We start from the raw sequence: 22,435 nt of genomic DNA on the forward strand, positions 1-22,435 counted from the left end.
AGGTGTGTTTAAGTACTTGTGATTCAGAAATGGGATGAGTTCAAGGTGTGTTTCCTATAAAACTCCATTTAATAATGTATGATTGTAGATTATTTGCTTTGTAAATTCACAGATAATTATATATGACAGTATACATTACATCCTAGTAGTACTGAACTGTACCCATCCAGAGGTTATAGATATAGACGTGTATTTCCTTCATACACTACTTTAATGATTCTTGGTAAGTACACAGTTCTGGCAATACAGCAGTCCACTTCTTTCTCTGTTTTATTTTTATTAGTAGTGTATTAATGCACATAAGAAATACCATGTCAAGCTCCCTTCACGGCCACCCCAGTTTAAAAATCCTTAGAGCAGACCACGGTGACAGATAAGCTGAAGAAAGAGCAGGACACCTTGTAACACAGGCATGTCCAAAGTCCGGGCAGGGGCCAATCATGGCCCGCAGTCAGGTTTCATGCGGCCCAAAGCATAATTTTTATATTATTTATGGCCAGTCAGATACTGTATGGCTGCCTGATAACAAAGTATTTGAATGTATTTAAATGTTAACCTCTAAGGACATAACTGCTCACGTATCTGTAGATGTGACACAAAATATGACTTTCTCAATGATCTTGTGAAAGACAAGAGCAAGAGTGATACGTTTTAAACTTAAACATTAGCATTAGACTCTGCATGACTCATAGTAAGTCATGTTTAGATTTGTATCGCAAACTTCATGCAAGTTTAACATGGTCCATACAATTTATTCTTCAGATTTGAAAGAAAGCAAGAACTGTTTTTTTTTTTTTAAAAGATGTGCTCACACCTGATTGGCTTAGATTTGGTGACACAGCCATTTAAATATTATTATCAATGCTGCCATATGTACAGGACATACAGAGAATTGAAATTGTGCAAACAGCAATAAACGTGAAATATACAATATATAAGTAAAAGTAAAAAAAAAAAAAAAAATCTAAAAAAAAATATATACAAGCTAAAAGACATCCAAAAAAAAAGACAAAGTGGCAAATCTGGAAGATATAAATAATATAAATATGGCAAATGTAACTTTCATTTTTTAAATGTTAGTACTGGAAGAAGTTTGGACCCCCCTGCTGTAACATGCACATGTAAATTCATTTCAGGCAGCAAACTTGAGTCACTAGCACAAAACAAAGTTTTCGAGATGGCGGCTGCAGCCTCCTCTTCCTCTTCTTCCTCTTCGTCGTCTTAACAGCTGAAGAAAGAGCAGGACACCCGGGTTACCGACGACCACGACAAGAAGAACATGAAAAGCAAGGTTTGCAACACTTTGGTAACTCCCCGGCACCATAAAGCTGCACTGCCCTCAGAGTTAGCCTTTCAGTCAGGTGAGCCACGTGTTGCCCGCAGCAGCTCCACCATGACTCCCCCGCAGCAGGTCACCCACCCCGGGCCGCTCCCCTCCATGACCGCCCAGAAAGTTCAGTTAACGTACAAACTGTTTCTGCTGGAAAATGCGCGAAATAAACTCGAGCAGGAACTTCTCAGCTTCATCAACAAGGTAATGCATCTTTATCACAATCCTGGCTAGGCCACCGCATGCTCAAATCAAGTCAAACACTAACAAAATGCTGCAGATTTTTTTTGAAAAATGCACGTAATTGCTGAAGCTTCGTGCATATTTTCATCATTGCTTAATAATTTTCCAACAAAGTGATTAGTCATGTGGTGTATAAATGTCAGAAAATGATGAAAATAGTCATCACACTTGGCCTGGGAAATTGATTTCCTTTGGCCAGTACCAGCACTCTGAAACTCAGATATTAAATTGATGTGTAATTATAAACAGAAAAGCATAAGTGCATGTGTGTTCGAAAGGATTAAACAGATGAATGTTTGAATAATTTATGGTAGATTATTTTTTGTTTTTTAATTAATGCAGCACTAATTGCTACTTGTGGTTTTGGATGAACAGCTTTCACTTTTCCCCTCAGGCCTACGAGGAGGTTCAAGGTTTCCTCCGCCTGTCTTTACCCACCACTGTGTTCAGCGATCTTGCGAAGGCTTTGGATGCGAAATATGAAGCCGTCAACAAGCTCTCATCTTTATTAAAGGACCTTACAGCCGGTAAGTGAAGAATTAATCATACGATTGTTTGCAACATTGCAGATCTCCATGTGTGATATGACTTAATTACCACCAGCATTACACAGTGTGTGATTTCGTCATCCTTACAGAGCCACAAGTTTGTGTCAAAAATGGATTTAGAACAAATCAACTTAAACCACCCGGAGACAAAGGGATTGTAAAGACAGATGTTCTCAAGTTTGGACCCATGTTGCAGAACTCGCTCATGGCAAGCTCCATAGCCAAAGCAGTCCAGGTGCTTGGAGCCACATTGTCCCTTCAACAGTTCAAACATTTCCTCATCTCCCAGCCTGCAGCGGTCCAGCAGGATGACATGATATGCAGCATCGGGTCCAGCTACAACAGCGCCACTGTGACTGCGAGCTCATCCTCTCACTTAAAGGCCGAAAAGAAGGATCGGGCTGTTGTTTCTGAAGGGAAACCAGATGCTGTGATTCTTCCACCTGCTGTTATTCAGAGCCCTGAGATTAGTGCAGAGAGGCCACCACCACTACTGCTGCCTCCCATGCAGGCTATATTCCCAGAGATCCGTAACCCAAAACCAATGAAAATAACACCACTAATTAGCTGGGGATGTGAGGAAGATCTCCAGGTGCAACACCAAAAACAAACATCCTCTCAGCTGCTTCATTTTCTCAGAGTAAAAGCTAAGAACATGGGTGCACTAGAGGTCACTGTCTTGGAGTGGAGTAAAAGTACTTTGAGTGTGCCCCAGTCCATGTTGCCTACCGTCAAAACACAAAGCTACCAATTCAGACATGTTATGACAGATGATCTGATCGATGCGCGGGCTCCAAAAACGCTGAGTGCAGACCTTGAAAACCAAATTCCAGTCTTCAGAGTGAAAAGAGTGGAATCGAGTGGCTCTTTGACCTACACTTGTGTGATCGCAACAAAGACTGAATTGTGGGATATTGGAGACATCTTCACAGAGGTACAACAGGGGGACTCTGAAGCCAGCCCTTTGGGAAATAAAGACTGCCAAAATATAACAGCTCAGGCGGAGAACTCCTGTGTAAACATCCAGTGGAAAACCCAATCTCTGCAGTGCACAGAACCTGAACACGAGGGAAATTCTGCTGATGCACAAACGCCAGCGATGAACTGTATCACCATTCCTGAGTTCCACATCCGGAGGTTTGAAGAGACCGAGGTTGTTGTGTCTCACATTGTCAGCCCAAGCAACTTCTACATCCAGCACGCAGACTACGCCATGAAGCTGCAGGCCCTTGTCGCAGAGTAAGTCGTTCAGCATGGATTCTAATCTCGTCTGCTTTTTCTCAGCTTTTCTAAACCCTCGCTTGATGCCCTGATTACATAAACAGAACTTATGTTCAATGCTGCTTTCTTTGTAGATTTCTCTCTCTTTTTTTTTTCCTCCTTTTTAATAATCCACGTTTCTGGTTGTCATTATTTTTGCAGCAGCTGGAAAGCAAGTAGTTCATATGCCGAGCAGAACTGCATTCCAGACATTGGAACCCAAGTAATGGGTTGGTTCCCCGTGCAGGAACAATGGTGCAGGGCTCAGGTGACGAAGATCTGTGGAATAAGTGCAGGTGGGTCCAGTTTGTGCATTGGGATGAGTTTGCAATTGCATACCTCTAGATGGTAGCAGTGTCACTTTGCTTTCCTTTAGCCACTTTGGAATTCCCTGCTGTCCTCTTGTCTTTTGGATGTCAGATAGTAATGGTGCTGGGAGGAGGACATCCATCAAGGTGGAGGTGAAGAGGCTGGATCACGGTGACAGTGCCTGCCTGTCACTGTGGGACATTAAAGAGCTGACCCCAGAACTGGCCATCCTGCCACTTCAGGCTGTCCAGGTCTCACTGGCAAATGTGAGCACATTGCATCACATAAATCTGTCACTGATGAAAAATGTTAGGATTTTCAGCGACATGCGTTATCGCTCTCAGGATTTGCACACATGAAATGGTTAATACAGTGTTCTCTGCTGTGAGTGTAGACTAGTTTTAGACTATTGGCGTTTGTCCACATGATTAGTCACAGCCTTATCTATTGGTCAGTGATAAAGGAAATTAATTATCTCAGTTCCTGTTTTTTTTTGTTTTGTTTTTTGTCTGTTTCCTCTGCCCCTCCAAGGTGACGCCGGTGCATGGGAGTGATTGGACTGAGGAGGCAGTGGGCTGGTTCCAAGCAACGGTGCACAACAGGACGCTGTACGCCAGACTTTACCCACAGGGGCCTAAAGTTACAGTCGAGCTGTTCTTGGAAAAGGGAAAGCTCGGAGCTATGAGGTACTTGAGTATGAAACAAAGGCAGTTAACTGTGTACTGGTCGTGAAGTAGTATAGTGATTGAAGATTTAAATAAATATATATGCTTAAATGTATAAGCAAGTAAGTGCTCTCAATATCTTGACCGTACTATGTTTATTTTCATTTCAGGAGGGGCGCATCACTGTCTTTGAGACTGGCCCAGAACGGTCATGCAAACCACAGCAAAGTGAGAAATGCTGGTGTCATGAAAAGAAGTAAGTATGAGTTGCAGTTTGGAAATTGTTTACTCCAAATCGTGCACCTACAGTAGGTGGCAGTGTAGTCCATTTCTCACCCGAGCAGCACTCACTCTGTGCCACCGCTCTCGTTTTCACTCAAAAAGTTTGTGTTTTTGCTTTTTAGGCACCGCTCAAGATAAAGTGAGAAAACAGGAGCCTGAGTGGGAGAAATACCTCATCTCGTGCTATACTCGAAGAAGAAATTCAGAAAGCAGGGAGTGTGCGTAGTTTTGTTTGTGTTGTCTGACCAACGAAACAGCACTTAATAATTATTAAACGAGAGATAAATCTTCCAGTTTCAATTGACTGTGTACAAGCGAGCATACAGTGGACTAAAAGTAAAGGTTACTCACTGACAAACTGCAGTGGCTTACACATTGCAGTACAATGGTAAATAATATTTAAATAAAAAATAATGTATTAAATAATACGTTTTGGAGGCGTAAAACAGATTTCACGTGGATTTTAAAGTTTTACATTGCAGTTGATAGTCAAAACTATGTCTAGTGAAAGTTTCTAAAGTTTTCTTTTTTTAATCGACAAAGTGTAACTTAAAACAGTCATAGAAAAGTGGACATTTATGAATGTGTGATATATGGGGTCTTGGATACCCAGTTGTGTAGCATGTTTTATTTTTCACATATTTCATAGGCATAGTTTAGTATCTGAAATCTGTATGTAACACTTTATCTATCTGCACAAGTCCAACCACTAATCGGTGTCAGTTCAGCCACATTACCTGCCCTCTGTTAAGTGATACTTGAATTGTCTGCATGCACACATACAGTAAGTCTATGTGATTTAATTTTTTTTGTATAACTTTCCTTTGATCATTATTATAGCCATGTTGCTTCTGTTAATTTCAGTTCTTGGAAAGATGGCAGATCTATTAGTTTGAAAGTCCAGCACGGTATAACTCTGCTTTCGTAATAAAACCACAGTTGAATGACTCGTGTCTCTGTGTTGTAGTCTATCTTCTATAGAGAGAATATAAATGAGGTTTAGTTCATTCAAAGAATTGCCGGGCCACCCAAACGCTCCCACTACATTTGTCGTGACGCAGAACTGCTTATGCCACAGTGAATTGCTGTAGGTCATCTGATAGTACATGACAAATGACCACATTGTGTTTTCACTTGCATTCAGTTTGTTGTTACTGTAAATTATTATTTCTACTGTTACCAGGAGGAGTTTGAACAAACTGAAGTCTGAGTTGATGATAAAAGGAGTTATAAAGATACGTAATCCTCCCATTTGAACCTGGTAAGTGTGCGTATTATTTTTAATAGTTTGTTCACTTGCCACTCGTAGTTCGGTCATTAGCAGAATGGTGCTTTATAGTGGATGGCAGAGACATAACTGAAGTTGAAACCCAAAGGACAGTTGGAGCGCAGTATGATTTTAATATGTTGTGCTCATGAATAGATGTAATCAAAACAATGGAGGCAGAATTTATGCAGAAGTCGTTTTCTACATAGTTTTACAGGGAAACTATCTAAAAACAGAACAGAACCTGGCACAAAACAGTGATATAATTTAATGTCTGTGACTACAAAATATTTGCCTAATCTACGATATTACACCGTCTAAATTTGTGATGTGATTATGTTACAAAATCAGTATGAACAAATGAGAGGACTGGTCTTAATTAAATCATGTGTATAAATATTAAAACTGACTTTTATTTTCCGTTACTTTAGCGTTTATGTTAGTTCAACAGTTCCAAGTATTTCTGGATGAATCTGCAAAACATATCAGTGACTTTGCTCTCAATGACAGTGGCTCAGGTCAAAAGCTTCCTTCACTTCTCTGTCCTGCCAAGCACAATAAATAATGTGGCAGGCTGAGGCCTTTTGTGTCCACACAGATTCCTTCTTTTGCCCGGGGTAGGCGGAAATCGAGGCGTTTGATCTGAATTCTAAAGAGTCTTGTTGCAGCCCAATAAAGGGTGCCATTGTATGTAAATAGTTTATATAAGAGCATATGACTGCTACGGTGCAGGGCAGTGGCTAGTGGCGGAGGAATGATTAGCATTTTCCAAACGCATGGTGTTCTCAATCCAGCCTTTTGGTTTGCTAAAAAACACAATATTTTAATTCATTTCTTCCCGCTTTGTACACATTTTTGTGTACCACCACAGCTGAAGGTAAAATACATGTTCTATCATTTAATACTGTTTGATACTAACATCCAGTGTGCAGTGATTTCATGTGACTGATCACTGACATGCCCCATTTCCTCGTCTCGACAAATACATGCCATCTTGTTACAATAATGATTACCCTTCCTTGTAGTAATGTTTGAATAAATCAGCTTTTAAAGGCTGCGTTATAGTTTTGAGTTTTTATTTGCCAAATCTGGTCAAATTTGTTGCATTTCTGACAAACAATGGATGTCTCTCAGTGGCCTTAAAAAAAAAATTTCATAATGAGATGAATGTCTTGCTGGTTCCTTGGAGAAATGTGTTGGCAGTCTGTCAGTCCGTCTGCAACTGGGCTGTAGGTCAGTTTGGGAGTACACTATTAATACGGGGTGAGCCAATCACGTGGCTCGGCGAATGTTTCGCAATTGGCTTCGTTCGGTTGCGTCTTGTGACGGTGCACGGCTGTAGGCCATCACCCCTGCTTTTATACGGCCAACAGGCAACTTGGCGATTCTTTTCTGTTGTTCCTTACTCTGCCAAATCCAGCTTGATGCTCAGGCCGCACCTCAAGATGGTCATCTTTGGACCCGGCGCTGCTTACGCCGCTTGCACCGCTGGCTGAGCCTGGTAAACCTCTAAAAACTACTGTTAAAACAGTTAGACTTTTTCTAAATTACTAAGTTATTGTGGATGACAGTAACTTTAAGCTATTTAAAGTGATAATCTGTTGCTACAAATGTGACTTTTGCTCAATACGAAGGGCTAAATGGTGCACGTTTTATCAGAAATTTGGTCATTTTACTTTTCCTGAGAGGCATTTTGATAAACTAGCCGTGTATTGTTACACAATAATAATATGGTTAAAACAGTTGACCTCAACCTAGAGATATAGCTTAGCCTACATTCATGTATCCTTGACTGAACATGTAATCTTTACTTTATGCAGACCTGGAGTCGAAAATGAACTGGGGGACCTTTTATGCCGTGATCAGCGGCGTAAACAGGCACTCTACCGGTATCGGACGTGTTTGGCTGTCTGTCATCTTCATCTTCCGTATCCTGGTTCTGGTCGTCGCTGCTGAGAGTGTTTGGGGAGATGAGAAGTCCGGTTTCACCTGCAACACCCAGCAGCCCGGCTGCAACAGCGTCTGCTACGATCAGTTCTTCCCCATCTCGCACATCCGATTGTGGGCGCTCCAGCTCATCCTGGTCTCCACCCCCGCCTTGCTGGTGGCCATGCATGTGGCCCACCGAAGACACATCGAAAAGAAGATCCTGAAGAGGGCGGGCCGCAACAGCCCTAAGGAACTGGAACACATCAAGAACCAGAAGTTCCAGATCACCGGAGCTCTTTGGTGGACTTATATGATCAGCATCATCTTCAGAATCATCTTCGAGGTGGCTTTTCTCTACATCTTCTACCTGATCTATCCAGACTTTAAGATGGTGCGTTTGGTAAAGTGTGACTCGTATCCATGCCCCAACACGGTGGACTGTTTTGTGTCCAGACCAACAGAAAAGACCATTTTCACTGTGTTCATGCTGGCAGTGTCTGGGGTGTGTGTGCTGCTTAACCTGGCTGAGGTGGTGTACCTCATAGGAAGGGCCTGCAAACGTTGCATTCAAGGCTCTGAGGAAGAGTCCAACGTACCTTGGATGAGTCAAAGATTGTCATCTTATAGGCAAAATGAAATCAATCAGCTGATTGCAGACCATTCCCTCAAGTCTAAGTTCACTGTGACCAAAAAGAGCCCGGCTGAGAAGAGTGAAAGGTGTTCTGCTTTCTGAGACTGCTGCCTGTTCCCTTTAAACTAATCAACATGATACAGCATACACATCTAGACCATTTATTTATGTATCATACAGTCAATCGCTTATTGATCCATCTGGTGTTCTGTTGTTTCTTTATCGATTTTACTAACACTAGTTGCTGTCAGAACTCATCTAAACTATTTGGAGCCAGAGTGAAGGTTAAAGGACCATACCAGCGTTTTTGCACCTTTGAGCCTATTTTCTACAAACCAGGATCAAAACAAAGCTGAAGTTGTCGTCGACAATTTGTCAGCACTGAAATTCATTTGTAAGATTTCAGGTTTCATTTGAATACGATTTGCCAAGGTGTAAACTTTGACACAATGAATGAATATCTATGATTTTGCGTTATAAACATTTTTGTTTTCGGAACAACTCGATTCATGCAGCTTTTTTCGCGCAAGCTATGACAGAAGAAAATAGTAGTTCAGCTATTGAGGGAAACTTACATGAAGTCTTAATAAAAAGATTTTTATACCATACTTCATTTAAAGGAAATGGGCAGCTGAACGTACGGCATAAAAACATTTAAAACTAAAAGAATATAGGCTTTCTATAATGTCTGCAAAAACACAGGTATGGTCCTTTAAAGAAGGCAAGATTACCATAAAGATTAAAATGCTGGATAGAAAGTGAACCTTTTATTTACATCAGAAATATTGTTAATATGTACCATATTTAATTCCAGTCTGAGTCAAAGCTAAGTCGTGGAGGAATGGGGACTTTTTTTTGGGGTAAAAAGCCGTTAAAATGTCAGTAACGGCTCTTTAAGCCAATAATGGCATGCTTAGATTTTATTAGACAGTTTTCAGTCATTTTATTTTGCTCAACTGTGTGCAGACAGCTGTCACTTGTGTAACTTGGCATATGATAACAGTTGGTGCTAGAAAACCAAAGAGAGTTTTAATGATGCTGTCCAGATATGGACAACTGTCACTGGATATTATCCATTTACAAGTGATAAAAACATAAATAAATTTGAAAGCAATTTAACTATGATTAATAACACATGTTATCTCGAATGAGCAGTCGGAATGGTGCACAGAGCAAGTTTGTGACATTTCAATAAACCTTCAAAACGTCTGAGAATGGAGGAACTGTTGATCAGGCCCCATGATATTTAACAGATGAAATGGCACAATTACAATAATTCATTTATTCCTCCTTCACTTGTCTGCTGGGTCACTTTTGGAATATTGCAAATCCCAGTACTGTACATATGTCTTTGGATTTGTATATCTTTGAATTGTGAATACCGCCTACTTACTTTGTTGTAGCTTCTGTTTGAGGTGATCTTTTGTTTCAGAAAAATGTTTGACCTACTTATTAACAGAGACCCATCACTGTCTGACAGTAGCACTTGCTTTCCTTAATATTTATCCCGTGTAGTATATTATTCAGTATCTCCCTTGTCCCTGAAAATGTAATGTCCCGTACGCTGGTATCTGTTTATACAACTGTTCTGTTATAAAGTGATATTCGTATTGTAGTGCATACAAAAACCCTGATGTCAACATATATGCCTAAATGTACATATATCACATCCAGGCAAACAATCCAGTTAATACTGTATATAATATGGGTTGACACTATATGTGTACATTATGTAATATATAAAAAAAATAAACTGCCTGATCATTAGATGTCAGTTGAATTTATTTAACGGACATACAACTTGTTTGTTCAATTTACTTTCTTTAAAAAAGGTGCCGCATGGGTAAAATAATGACAGTAATCCTAGTAATTATATTTCCATTTTTAGTACTTATGTCTGGAACTTTGAACCTGTTTTTTTATTTTTCACTGAGTTTCCTCCTTGTCACTGTGATTCGTAACTTGAAGATGCAAATGCCTACTCATCTCCAAATCATGCCCCCCATGATAGGAGAGACCCTCGTGCTATATTTAGACCCCAGAAGCACTTGTGGCCAGACAGACTTAGCAGGCAACATCATTGGCCAGCTGCCGTGTCACTCACTGTAACAAGCGAGTAGAGGGGCTTTAATAGTTTACATTAGAGAGTGTGTCCTGTGCCAAATTTAACCACCGGGGGAGGGTGGGGGGTCTTGAGGGAAGGCAGGCTGGACATGGTTGCGAGTGTGTCCAGCAGGTTGCGTTTGTGTTGTGGTGGTCAGTGGAAGGACCCTCAGCGCCTGGATCTTGAAGGCTGAAGACAGAGCCGGTGGGTTTGTCGGTGTGGAACAGAGGCAGAGCCCAGCAGAAGTTCACTTTTCCTGTCCATTCAAGGGCATTGCTGGGGGCCCAAAGATCAGCTTTTGACTGAGGCCTGTCAGCGAAGCAGGCGGACTCATGGACCCTCGAAGACATGCAGGGCTTCGCCGTAGGGGATGCATAAGCTGACAAGGTGGGTTTATCAAGTAAATGTGACTTTCCTGTGTTTGTTTGTGAACTTAAACTATGAAGATTGAAGTACTTTCAAGAGTTCTGTTTGATATTAGTGCAGTACTTTGGGTACAAGGCTGTCATTTGTTGACAGACTTCCTTGTGTTAGGAGATGTGGGTGTCCACACTTTTTTTCTATTACTGTTCATCGTAGGATCTTTTCTCATGGAAGATTACATAGTCTTAGGGGTTTATAATTGAAAGAATACACTAGTTCAAAATAGCAACTTTAAAATTGAAAGTTATTAAAACACCTGATAGATTTATTAGTGGTGGCCCTCTTCATCCGAGAATTCATTCTCCCTTACAGTAACCGCCCTGAATTCGCCGCCCTGTTACTGTACAGTACATCACTCACAAGTAAAATGTATTTATAACATGATGTGTTGCAGGAGCTGACAGTACCGATGTTACTCAACTCTTTGTAATTCGCACCACATCTCTTTGGTGTTTGATTTCACCTTGTGTAGATCATGTTGCTGTGACTTGGGCCATGAAGGCCAGAAGCTGCAGAATCATGACTGGAACCTGCCTTCCTTCCTGTCCACACTTGCCAAATATATACCCTCCTAAAGTAAATATAATCCTGTCCACGAGGAAAAGGCCACTACCTGCTCAGTAGCAGAGTACCCCAGTTGTACACTCGGTTAGCAACGTGGCTCCTGAGAGACTCAATTGGTGTGAACTTAAAGTTGGTAAGGCGTAAGGAATTTTCATCTTCAGGAACACTGAGGCTTACTTTAATGTCTATATTACTTTTATTTTAATGCATTTTCTGCAAATTAAGAAATTGTTCTTGATTGTTTTTGTACCCTCAGTCCCAGACCTGAGCTCACACAGCCATGGGGGACTGGAACCTGCTGGGAAAGCTTCTTGAAAAAGCCCAGGAGCACTCCACTGTGGTGGGGAAGGTGTGGCTCACCGTCCTGTTCATCTTCCGCATCTTGGTCCTGAGTGCTGCGACGGAGAAGGTATGGGGCGACGAGCAGTCAGGCTTCACCTGCGACACAAAGCAGCCTGGTTGCGAGAACGTCTGCTATGACATCACTTTCCCCATCTCCCACGTCCGCTTTTGGGTGCTCCAGATCATCTTTGTGTCCACGCCTACCTTGATCTACCTGGGACACATCCTCCATCTGGTGCGGATGGAGGAAAAGCAGAAAGAGAAGGAGAAGAACCATACACATCGGACAGAGAAGGAAGCCCTTATTGTGGATCCTAAACATAAAAAGGCTTTGGTGAGGGACAGTAAGGGCAGAGTGCGCCTGCAGGGGGAGCTCTTGCGCACATATGTCTTTAATGTGGTCTTTAAAACCCTGTTTGAAGTGGGCTTCATTGTGGCTCAATACCTTTTGTATGGCTTTGAGCTGAAGCCTATGTACACATGCAACAGATCACCATGTCCCAATGTGGTAAACTGCTACATATCCCGTCCCACAGAGAAAACCATTTTCATCATCTTTATGCTGGGAGTTGCCAGCCTATCTCTGCTTCTAAACCTCATAGAGGTCTACCACCTGGGCTTCACTAAGTGCCGGCAGGGCATCACCTTCAGGAGACAACTATCCTCTGAAGGTATCCCCAGGGAGCCCAGTGAGACCTCTGTGCCTTTTGCGCCGAGTTACGACGACTACTTCCACGGGCACCAAGTTCAGTCGACCTACCCACCGGTACCCAGCTACAACCTTTCCCCTCTGGCGGACGGCACAGAATCGTCCTTCCACCCATACCACAGCAAAGCGGCCTACAAACAGAATAAGGACAACTTGGCGGTGGAAAGGAGCAGCAGCAAGCCAGAGGAATGTGACCTGAAAGGAAAGAAGGGAGCAGGATCAGCCCCTGGGTCACCTACGCAGTCCAGGCCCAGCCGCAGTGCCAAACACAGCAACAACAAGACTAGAATAGACGATCTGAAGATATGAGGAGGTTTATGTTTCTCTGAGGGGTCTTAAATTGCTGCGAGGAGATCGTATGTTGTTTGAGAACATTCATACATGCTGAACTGACCCCCCTCTTTAAGATGGCACAGGTTTGACTCATTTCAACTTAGAAGGAAGTGACATGGAGAAGCTGCAGTTGTACTGTACATGTGTAAAGACTGATGTGGTTCAATAATCACGTTTATAATGAACTTGGACTTCTTCAAGGGGTCTCAAAGTTGGGTATGTCTTTTTTCTTTTTAAAAACTTAAGTGGATTTCACTTTTAATGGTGTCTGCTACACACCATACATACATTATATTTTCAGTCAATGTTCAATAGCTTTGGTTTGTTTTTTTAATTGTTTTGTGTACATTATGGATCTTTCCACTATTCACTTTTGCCACTGAGAATCTAACAAAAAGTACTGTTCTGCTCAGGTTTCACACTCGGCGTATCTTCATTTTCAGTGTGTGACGAATGTGAATTAACTCAAAAATACAACTCTCAACTCTGTGTATGAAAAAATGTCCAAACATTGTAAAGAGAATCCAGGGCAGGAACTTGTTCAGCACCGGCCTGACCTCATTTGAGTGGAAATCAGATAGGGTGAATAGTTAAATTTAACTTCCTTTAAGTGTTTTTGAGGTCACCATCCACCATCTAGCATAGTTCACTTGCTTAGACTTGAAGTGAAAAGTTGTGCAATACCTGACAAGACGTTGGACTCTGGAAACACTGTACGTAATTCCAGGACGCACCTCGAAATAAATTGCAAAGGTCTCAGGAGTTTCCACATTTGTACATAGTTGAGTAGTACATAATTAAAAGCACATTGTTTTGTTTATCCTTGTTTATATCTGTGCTTGTGTCGTTTTGTTTTCTGTAAAGCACTTGGTGACAACCATATTTGTAAAACTGTTTTAAATAAATCTGTCTTAAATTTGCAAAGTTAGCAGTTCATTTATAATCTCTTTGTCTTTAAGTCTTTATCGGGGGGGAAAACAAAGGGTAGACTATTTTACCGCAACACATGTTGCAAATGTTAATTCATGTTCCTGAAACAAATAAATCAAGATCAACCGAGGAGTATAAATGATTATATTGGTGATATTTAGTTTGTATGCACAGTAGCACTGACATACAGCGGAGCTCTGCAGCCAACAGGAACACAGAATCGCTGAAATTAGGATCTGGTGTAATTCGAGTCATTAGTAACTGCACACAAACATTTCAACCTGTTCAAAACCGACGTGCTCGAGCGGGAATAAACACGTCATGTGTTAAGTCTTTGCTGTCTGCATATCCCACACATGTACATCTTACACTCACACACCGGCACCCCTGGTATGGAAACCTTGAAATGAATGGCATAGCATGTCCATGATGAGGAAGCTTGCTCATACTTTTGGACTGGAACATTTATAGTTTTCTGTCAGTGCTTCTTCAAGCGAAGAAAATGTATTAAAAACAAAAGAGTACGATTTCTAAAAGAAATAATAATAAAAAAAAGTAGTTTCTTGATGTGCTTAGATATGATTAAGTGTAGTCTGGGCATGCTATTCTTTCTTTAGTGCGTTGTGGTGCCAGAAATAATATGTTTCAGCTCTCCGAGACAAAACAGGCAGGAGTGTTATTTGTAATGTATAGCTCCATAAATCAGAAAGTAAACCAGAATAGTCTCCGATTATAAAAATATGTCACATCTACTTTTACAAGTGAAAATAAAACATGGAGGTTCCTAAAAGATATCTTGAGACATACATCATGTTAAAATATAATAAACTGAGCATCTTTGAGAAAAGGGTTGAATGTGTTTTTGAAATGTTGACAGATGAATAGATAGCAAGATAATAGCAAGTTATGACTACAGACGGTCACCCAGCACTTTGAAATGAAATCCTTTCAGTGTGAAGCCAACATTTCACACTGTAGTTGCATCAGATGATCAGACTGTTATAGAATACAAACAGTGAAGCACATTTGTGGAGGTATAAAGTGTTTTATGTGACTACAAACGTTACCGTTATCTATAATACGAGCATAAATATTAAACAAGCATACCACAGAGAGCACTGTAATCTAAAGGTTTAGATGATTGATGGTGGATTTTGTCCTTTCAGCTCTGGAAGTAAAAAAAATAACACAACGCGACAAGCATTAGCCAGTGTTATCAATATTTTCTATGGATCTCAGAGAAAATGTGCAATTGCACTCTCACTGCAGTAACCGAAATGAACTCAGCAAATAAAAAGTAAATGTGCACAAATGATGAATAAAATAATAATTTTCACATAGCAACCAAATCACGTATTAGAAGTGAAACTAGCAATTATTATGGCAAACATATATAAAAGAAAGCATCTTTTTTATTTTAATACTTATATATAAATATGTGTGCGTGCGTGTGTGTATAACATAACACAAAAACAAAAGAATAAATGTCGGCGATGTTCTTGTAGTCTATGAGGTGTAGCTAAAGATGATATATTTGATATTTCAGTTTCTACAGTTTTCATAAAAACGCAGCACAATAATAAAATGTGCAATAAAATGTAAAAAAAAAAGGAGTAATAGTAATAATAAGGTTCTCAGTAATTATCTCCTAAAAAAAACACCTGAGCAGAGTTTCATGGGAAATATCTACACAGACTAAACAGAATAAAGTGCTGCCTTGGTTATGTTTAATAGTGGGTATAATTTTATGTGTCCAGATGAGTTATTCTACCACTTTATCCTGTTGGTTCTCTGTGGTGAACACCAGCTGTAGCACAGTACTCTACTGCCCTCTCCCTTTACTTTTACTTAAACACTGACATGCCGTCTGAGGGTTGCATCTGCTCGGCATGCCATCTGCTGGGCAAAGGAAATTCAAGTCACAGAGCCCTTAAATTACATCTAGCTGGTAAACAACTGAGCACATAAAATAGAAAGCCGTTATAATGTATTCCTATATATCTGCCTAATCTGTTCAATTATTTGAATATAAAGTATGTGGATTGTGTTTTAGAACAAGCAGGACACAGAATTAAATCATCAAGGCTGCGTTTATTTAATCCCTGACTCAGTGAAGTGTTCTGCACTCTCCGGCCTGTTTTTCATCACACTGACACCATTCACCCAACCTGCTAATGTGTGATAAATGACAAAGAGCCAGAAGCAAAGCCTGCCCTTGCACCAACTTTGTGTTGCCGCGAGAGTAAGCGTATGAAATATAAGCCAAAAGGAAAATGAGGCTTCTGATGTTTGCTGACTGAATCAGTCTGATTGCTTGCAGGCCCGTCACCTCATCACCAACACCAGCCTTGTTAAACTCAATGCAGACTGCACAGTTCCAACAACACCAAACTCTGCTGCGTACACTGTGGGAGTCACGCTGGAATGCTGTTGAAAAGAGAGACTCGCACAGCACCGAGGAAAATGAACAGAAATCGACCGCTGACATGGTTTCTGAGGCAGAAAACGTCATTATGGGTTGGCATCTGTCAGTTCTTGTCTTGGCTTCCATGTTGTACTGTCTGTGGGAACAGGCTGACTGTTTGCTGCCACCATGTGACAACTGATATACTCTACAGATGTCACTGAGGTATCCCATGATCTGTTGTCTCAGCAGACTTGAGAGAAAGATCATGGCCACATGATTCTTTTCCATATAATCTCTATCAGGCCTGGAGAAAATCAGGCTAATCAATTCAGTAAGCGATTTCTTTTTCTGTTTATGAAATATAAAATATGTGTCACAATAAAATGTCTTTAGGTCCATTTCTGCTTTGAAAGAATGAATTAAGATAATAAATTTTGATTTTCGTTTTCTCTATCGTATTTTGTTATTGCATGTCAGGCTCGTTACTGTTGTGACAGTCGATTCTGCCTCTGTAACAAATTAGCAACAAATCACTGTAACAAATCTATCTATAACAAAGAAAACCACAATTGCACACACAGTTTGTTTTCAATGGAAGCTCTGATTTTGACCTCGACATACAGTAAATAACATCTGACATCGCTCAGAAACAAAGTCTCTAAGTCAACAAATGCGCACAGACGCACATGGATCTCGGTGCACATGCTTTGGTTTCGTGTGGCTCACGCAACAGATGGTCGGGGAAGTCATGTCCTCTTGTGTGATGCTTGTTTATTAGGCACACAGGCGGCATTTAAAAAAAAATGTTTGTACGAGAGTTCATTGCATCTTCTCAGAGATAAAAAATAATAATAAAATAAATCTAATTTTATTAAGCCGGTGATATCTATCTTATATTGGCAGCTTTAAGCTATGGATTAAAAACTCAAACCATCTTTGTATGTACAAGTTTTAAAAACATAGCATAGCATAGGAAACCTGATGACTATGACGTCTACATACACTACTCACAAAAACTTCGAGATATTCGACCTTCTGGTGAAATTTATAGAAAATGTAAAAAAGTTCATGCTACAGTGATATATCAGGAATGTAAGGGCATCCAAGTAGAAGCATGCAATGGTCATTTCTTCATCTCAAAGTATTTATTGAAACAAAAGCTAACAACAGGGGCGGTCAGTAGCATAGTGGGTTAAGCGGCCGCCCCGTGTGTGGAGGCTATAGTCCTCGCTGCAGCTGGCCCAGGTCCTGCATCCTTGAGCATCACTTACAGCTCGACGACAACTCTCGACTTATTGCAACTACCCTCTGAGTTCATCCCGTTTGAGGTCTCGCACAGGTACTGTTCGATCGATTGATAGGTGTCGTCTTGGTGTCATGATGTCGAAATGTGAACAGCATGATGAAGATTACTGTTTAAATACAAACTGTCATTGAACCAGAACATTTAGTGGTCGATTCATGGATCAGACACTAGTTGTGATCACCTTGTTAGAGAACGGCATGTTATGCAATAAGTACTGAAACAGTTGGACGTGTGCATTCAAAAGTTTGGAGAAGGTCAAATTAAGTTCACCTGTAAAGGTCGTGCACAGTCTTAGAAAAAGAATTAAAAACCTGCATTGTGTTTTCATGAAAGAAGAATGAAAACGTGAAATAATTTTTCAAGTTTATTTGAGCAAGTCAACATCCTCATCTGTATCACAGCGACTTCACATCTGCATCCTCACATCACCATCTTCAACACAAAACACTTCAAATACAGTGTGATCTTGCAATAATTTCCTAATTCAAAGTTCCAAAATATCACCGGACTACAGTTCGCAAACACTTTACAGACAAAAAAAAAAAGAAAAACACACACAAACACTTGAAAGGATAAGACATCATAAGGATTCTGATCCATAACACAGCAGGAAAGTTAAGCACATTATGGGGTTTATACTGAAGTTAGGAGTAATCTTTAAATGTATCCAGATAAGAGCTGGGATTTGTGGACAGAATGAACAATTAACAAATCAGTATGGAAACTTTCAGAGGCTGGATGGAGAACGTTCCCTCATACGTACACGTTATAAGTACATACAGCGTGCGTGTGTGTGTGCACATGCACGCAGCATCCAAAACCCACAATGTTTTCCTACATTACAAACTCTTTACTGTGAAGGGACTTATAGAATCTAGCCTAATGGCAGCGTATAACAAAGCCTCTTAAAAACAGGGGCTGTCCTCTGTCAAACAAAAGTAACAATTTCAGAGAAGAAAAAGTCGAAAAGCGGGCCTGCTGAGGCTGGTGAAAAAACACACCCAACAGCCTGCACTCCCCCATGCCAGGGAATAATAAAGTAGTTTCTTGCTTCAACCTTGAGTTAAAGCCTAAGCGCAAACCAGATCCCCTAACAGTCTGGTTGGTAGACGGTGTTGTGTTTAGTGCCGGAGCCCATGGTGGGGGAGCTGTGGTTCCATGCCCGTGTCTGTCCACGTCCTGCGGTCTTACGAGCCTGATAAAGACGTGCCTTTAATCGTCTTTGCCCTTCCCTTTAGGCGCGCCTTCGTTCCAGGCGACATAAACAAACAAAGCCAAAACCACATGTACAGCGAGCACTGCAACAATGGCTGCGTAGAAGTAGCTGTCAGAGCTCGACATCTTCATCGAACCTGTGGAAAGGAGGCAGTTTAATGTTGATGACAAGCAGCTGCGTTAAAAGGGCTGAAAGTTCACTAGAGTGTCTAGATTGTTTCTCATGACAAACTTAATCAGGATGTCTCAAACTAATATAAAACTTATTTTAATGCCGTTAGAAATATAGTTAGTAGCTCAGTCTGTAGGGATTTGGCTGGGGAAGCAGAGGAGGACAATTCAAGTTTTGTATTTCAAGGCCTGTAAACATGCGGGATCAATAAAGTTAATACGTTTTTTTAATAAGGGTGAGTTATTTGATGATTATCTTTATTGAAATAAAAATAATTCACAATCATCAGTTTTCAATATCTTTTATACCGCATTACCTAACCTTTATCAGCTGTATTAGATAAACATTACAAACCAATGAAGAAGATTGCTTAATGTGAGGATTTTAACACAGCAATAAATATAAAGTACCAGCAATTCTTCAGATAGCTTAGTGGCAACAATGCACATGGTTTCTCAAGGAAACGCACTGTATTATTACATACGTATACATATATACCATGGCAGAACTGTGGGCCCATATCACCTAACCTAAAAATTGCATAACTATATTCACTTCGCTGTAAAAAAGCTTGTTTATATATTTGTGCATATTTAGATTTTGGTTATTTGCACTGCAACTGCTGCACACCAGTTTCCCTCAGGGTAAACAACTATAAAAAGAGGAACACCACAAACTAGGGACAAACGGGCCTATGTTATTGTTTATTTTAATATATTTAAGTGAGTTCGCACTCCACTATCATTATTGAAATCAGCCTAATAAATCCAGCATCAGTCAAGACTCTGGTTTCCATCCAAAGATTATGTCTGGGACAAAGATAAGACCTGAAACTAGAGCAAAACTTTTGCCAACACAAACTAGACAGACAGACAGACAGACAGATAGATAAGATAGATAAGATAGATAGATAGATAGATAGATAGATAGATAGATAGATAGATAGGACGAGGAGACTTTAAAAACACAAGATAAATAGGTAGATGTGGTGCAGTGGCAGGATGATGGTAATAGTACTGTTACTGTTAATGTTTTTCTCTATCACGTCGAGTTTTTGAACTATAGGATCCCCGTTTTCTTCAAAAATATGAAAAATACTGTACTTAGCAGATATGTGCTTGTCTTCACTAAACAAAACGAACAGTCTGTGTAATGATCTTTTTGCTCTCGCCAAACCATGGGGACATTGATAATATTGACCTTTTGGGAGCTGCACACACCTCTCACCACACTGTCTCAATTGTGACTGCACAAACAAGTTTCCACGTAGCTGTGGATGAGTCCAATCGTAATCGGCCGGCAAGTCTTACTACAGCTAATCAGTGGAACTTTGCGTATCTGGAGGGTAAGCTGCAGAGAAAAAACTTGACATGCTCGTGCAATTTTGGAACCAGCATAAAAATCTAACTCAACAGAATTTTATTTTTTTTTGTTCCCCAGTGTAATATACACATAGAAATGTGTCATATATTTAGCCTGTGCAAGGTGTGCATACATACATAACTGCAATATATAATATGTACACATGTATAAATATATGTATATATATAGACACACACAAGGTATGATATGATATGTTGTATAATATATGCATGATAAATACTTGACTATACAGGATATATCAAAATCAGAATCACTTTATTAATCCCCGCAGGGAAATTGATTGTTCAGCAGCTCCCAAACATTAAGTTAGATAGTAGTAGTAGCAAGAAAAACATTTGAACACTATAGAGATTGGATGGTAACATCCCAAGAAAAAAACTATACTATACTATACTATACTATATTATACTATACTATACACTTATAAGATATCCATTTTAACACTATATACATCATGTTGTAGTCTCCTGTTCATGTCCTATTGCATTTTTTTTCTATTTTATTTCATTTACACCTTTGCAGTTATTATTTATACCATGGTCACTTACTTTTGTAATATTATTTATATTATGGTCACTTTGTAATATTTCTCACACTATGGCCATTTTACATTGCACCACATTATATTTATATTTTACTTTCTGATTGCATGTGCAATATTATTTATATCATCCCACTACTTTTGAAATTTTCTACCTTAGTACTTGTTGAACATCTGTACACTTGTCTGTTTTTTGCCTGACTGATACTTGTGTCTGCTCATTGTGGGTTTTTGCTCTTTTATTTGATTCTACTTCTGTCGTGTATATTACACTTTGTGCTGCTGTAACAAGTGAATTTCCCCGTTGTGGGATAAATAAAGTATAATCTATCTCTATCTCTATGTATGTATAGATAACAGTTAAATAAAACCGGTAACAGTGAACTATACAATATGTAAATTAAAAACCTTATAAAGAATTTAGTGTATACAATATGTAAATTAAAAACCTTATAAAGAATTTAGTGTTATATAAGAATACACAGCAGTGTCACCAGCCTTACCCTCAAAGATGTACGCCTTGGAGGCGAAGTAGAGTCCGATGGGCAGCGTGACCATCAGGATGGTGAAGAACAGCAGAGTCTTCAGGGCTGAGACCAGCGAGCTCTCATTGCTGCAGACAGAGACAGAGACACAGAGAGACAGAGACACAGACACAAACAAGTTTCCACGTAGCGTGTGGATGAGTCCAATCGTAATCGGCTGGCAAGCTTACTACAGCTAATCAGTGGAACTTGCGTATCTGGAGGGTAAGAAAAAACTTGACATGCTAGTGCATTTTGGAACCAGCATAAAAATCTAACTCATTTTATTTTTTTTTTGTTCCCCGTGTAATATACACATAGAATGTGTCATATTTTAGCCTGTGCAAGGTGTGCATACATACATAACTGCAATATATAATATGTACACATGTATAAATATATGTATAGACACACACAAGGATGATATGATGTTTATAATTATGCAGATAAACTTGACTATACAGATATATCAAATCAGAATCACTTTATTAATCCACGCAGGGAAATTGATTGTTCAGCAGCTCCAACAAGTTAGATAGTAGTAATAGCAAGAAAAACATTTGAACACTATAGAGTTGGATGGTAACATCCCAAGAAAAAAACATACTATACTATACTATATTATACTATACTATACTATACTATATCTACTACTATATACAATACTCTACATTTAGTATCCATTTAACACTATATACATCATGTTGTAGTCTCCTGTTCATGTCCTATGCATTTTTTTTCTATTTTATTTCATTTATACCTTGCAGTTATTATTTATACATGGTCACTTACTTTTGTAATATTATTTATATAGGTCACTTTGTAATATTTCTTACACTATGGTCATTTTACATTACAAACATTAATTTATATTTTACTTTCCGATTGCATGTGCAATATATTATATCATTCCACTACTTTTGAAATTTTCTACGTATCTTGTTGAACATCTGTACACTTGTCTGTTTTTTGCCTGACTGATACTGTGTCTGTCTTGTGGGTTTTTGCTTTTTATTTG

General features: G+C 39.7%; 4 protein-coding genes across 8 annotated transcripts in view; 3 read left to right on the forward strand and 1 right to left on the reverse strand.

Annotated features, from left to right (window-relative positions):
* The first annotated feature begins 1,038 nt into the window (after positions 1 to 1,038).
* Positions 1,039 to 5,582, forward strand: LOC104923176 (uncharacterized). The gene is made up of 8 exons (XM_010736188.3): positions 1,039 to 1,534; positions 1,968 to 2,100; positions 2,211 to 3,360; positions 3,544 to 3,677; positions 3,802 to 3,956; positions 4,222 to 4,376; positions 4,526 to 4,611; positions 4,760 to 5,582. The coding sequence occupies exons 1-8, from the start codon at positions 1,280 to 1,282 to the stop codon at positions 4,861 to 4,863; spliced, it is 2,172 nt and encodes a 723-aa protein (XP_010734490.3). The 5' UTR covers positions 1,039 to 1,279; the 3' UTR covers positions 4,864 to 5,582.
* A 220-nt stretch (positions 5,583 to 5,802) lies between these two features.
* Positions 5,803 to 10,232, forward strand: LOC104923175 (gap junction beta-1 protein-like). Of its 4 annotated transcripts, XM_019268420.2 has the most exons (3): positions 6,631 to 6,781; positions 7,325 to 7,405; positions 7,725 to 10,232. In XM_019268420.2, the coding sequence occupies exon 3, from the start codon at positions 7,739 to 7,741 to the stop codon at positions 8,564 to 8,566; it is 828 nt and encodes a 275-aa protein (XP_019123965.1). In that variant the 5' UTR covers positions 6,631 to 6,781; positions 7,325 to 7,405; positions 7,725 to 7,738; the 3' UTR covers positions 8,567 to 10,232. The 4 variants fall into 4 exon arrangements, with proteins under 4 accessions (XP_027141670.1, XP_019123966.1, XP_019123965.1 ...); XM_027285869.1 differs by lacking the exons at positions 6,631 to 6,781; positions 7,325 to 7,405 and adding an exon at positions 5,803 to 5,898; XM_019268421.2 differs by lacking the exon at positions 7,325 to 7,405 and having other exon boundaries at positions 6,630 to 6,781.
* A 140-nt stretch (positions 10,233 to 10,372) lies between these two features.
* Positions 10,373 to 13,424, forward strand: LOC104923174 (gap junction alpha-3 protein). 2 transcript variants are annotated; one of them, XM_019268408.2, is made up of 3 exons: positions 10,373 to 10,955; positions 11,464 to 11,688; positions 11,812 to 13,424. In XM_019268408.2, exon 3 carries the CDS (start codon positions 11,836 to 11,838, stop codon positions 12,913 to 12,915), a length of 1,080 nt encoding a protein of 359 aa, XP_019123953.1. In that variant the 5' UTR covers positions 10,373 to 10,955; positions 11,464 to 11,688; positions 11,812 to 11,835; the 3' UTR covers positions 12,916 to 13,424. The 2 variants fall into 2 exon arrangements, with proteins under 2 accessions (XP_019123953.1, XP_010734487.1); XM_010736185.3 differs by lacking the exon at positions 11,464 to 11,688 and having other exon boundaries at positions 10,374 to 10,955.
* A 4,509-nt stretch (positions 13,425 to 17,933) lies between these two features.
* LOC109140747 (VMA21, vacuolar ATPase assembly factor) overlaps positions 17,934 to 22,435 on the reverse strand; it is a 5,160-nt gene continuing 658 nt past the window's right edge. The window contains exons 2-3 of the mRNA XM_027286196.1: positions 21,397 to 21,506; positions 17,934 to 18,934 (exon numbers count right to left, since the gene is read on the reverse strand). Of these exons, the coding sequence (XP_027141997.1) occupies positions 18,795 to 18,934; positions 21,397 to 21,506 (250 nt within the window). The 3' untranslated portion in view covers positions 17,934 to 18,794. The remainder of the gene's footprint in view (positions 18,935 to 21,396; positions 21,507 to 22,435) is intronic.

The sequence above is a fragment of the Larimichthys crocea genome, chromosome I (genome assembly GCF_000972845.2).
Source record: "Larimichthys crocea isolate SSNF chromosome I, L_crocea_2.0, whole genome shotgun sequence".
In the NCBI taxonomy this organism is placed as follows: Eukaryota; Metazoa; Chordata; class Actinopteri; family Sciaenidae; genus Larimichthys; species Larimichthys crocea.

Bases quoted from the DNA above. Each gene is read 5' to 3' on its own strand.
- LOC104923176 (XM_010736188.3), top strand. From the start codon at position 1,280: ATGAAAAGCAAGGTTTGCAACACTTTGGTAACTCCCCGGCACCATAAA. The intron at 1,535-1,967 runs GTAATGCATCTT...TTTTCCCCTCAG, and splicing joins TTCTCAGCTTCATCAACAAG to GCCTACGAGGAGGTTCAAGG. The intron at 3,361-3,543 runs GTAAGTCGTTCA...TTATTTTTGCAG, and splicing joins CTGCAGGCCCTTGTCGCAGA to CAGCTGGAAAGCAAGTAGTT.
- LOC104923175 (XM_027285869.1), top strand. From the start codon at position 7,739: ATGAACTGGGGGACCTTTTATGCCGTGATCAGCGGCGTAAACAGGCAC.
- LOC104923174 (XM_019268408.2), top strand. From the start codon at position 11,836: ATGGGGGACTGGAACCTGCTGGGAAAGCTTCTTGAAAAAGCCCAGGAG.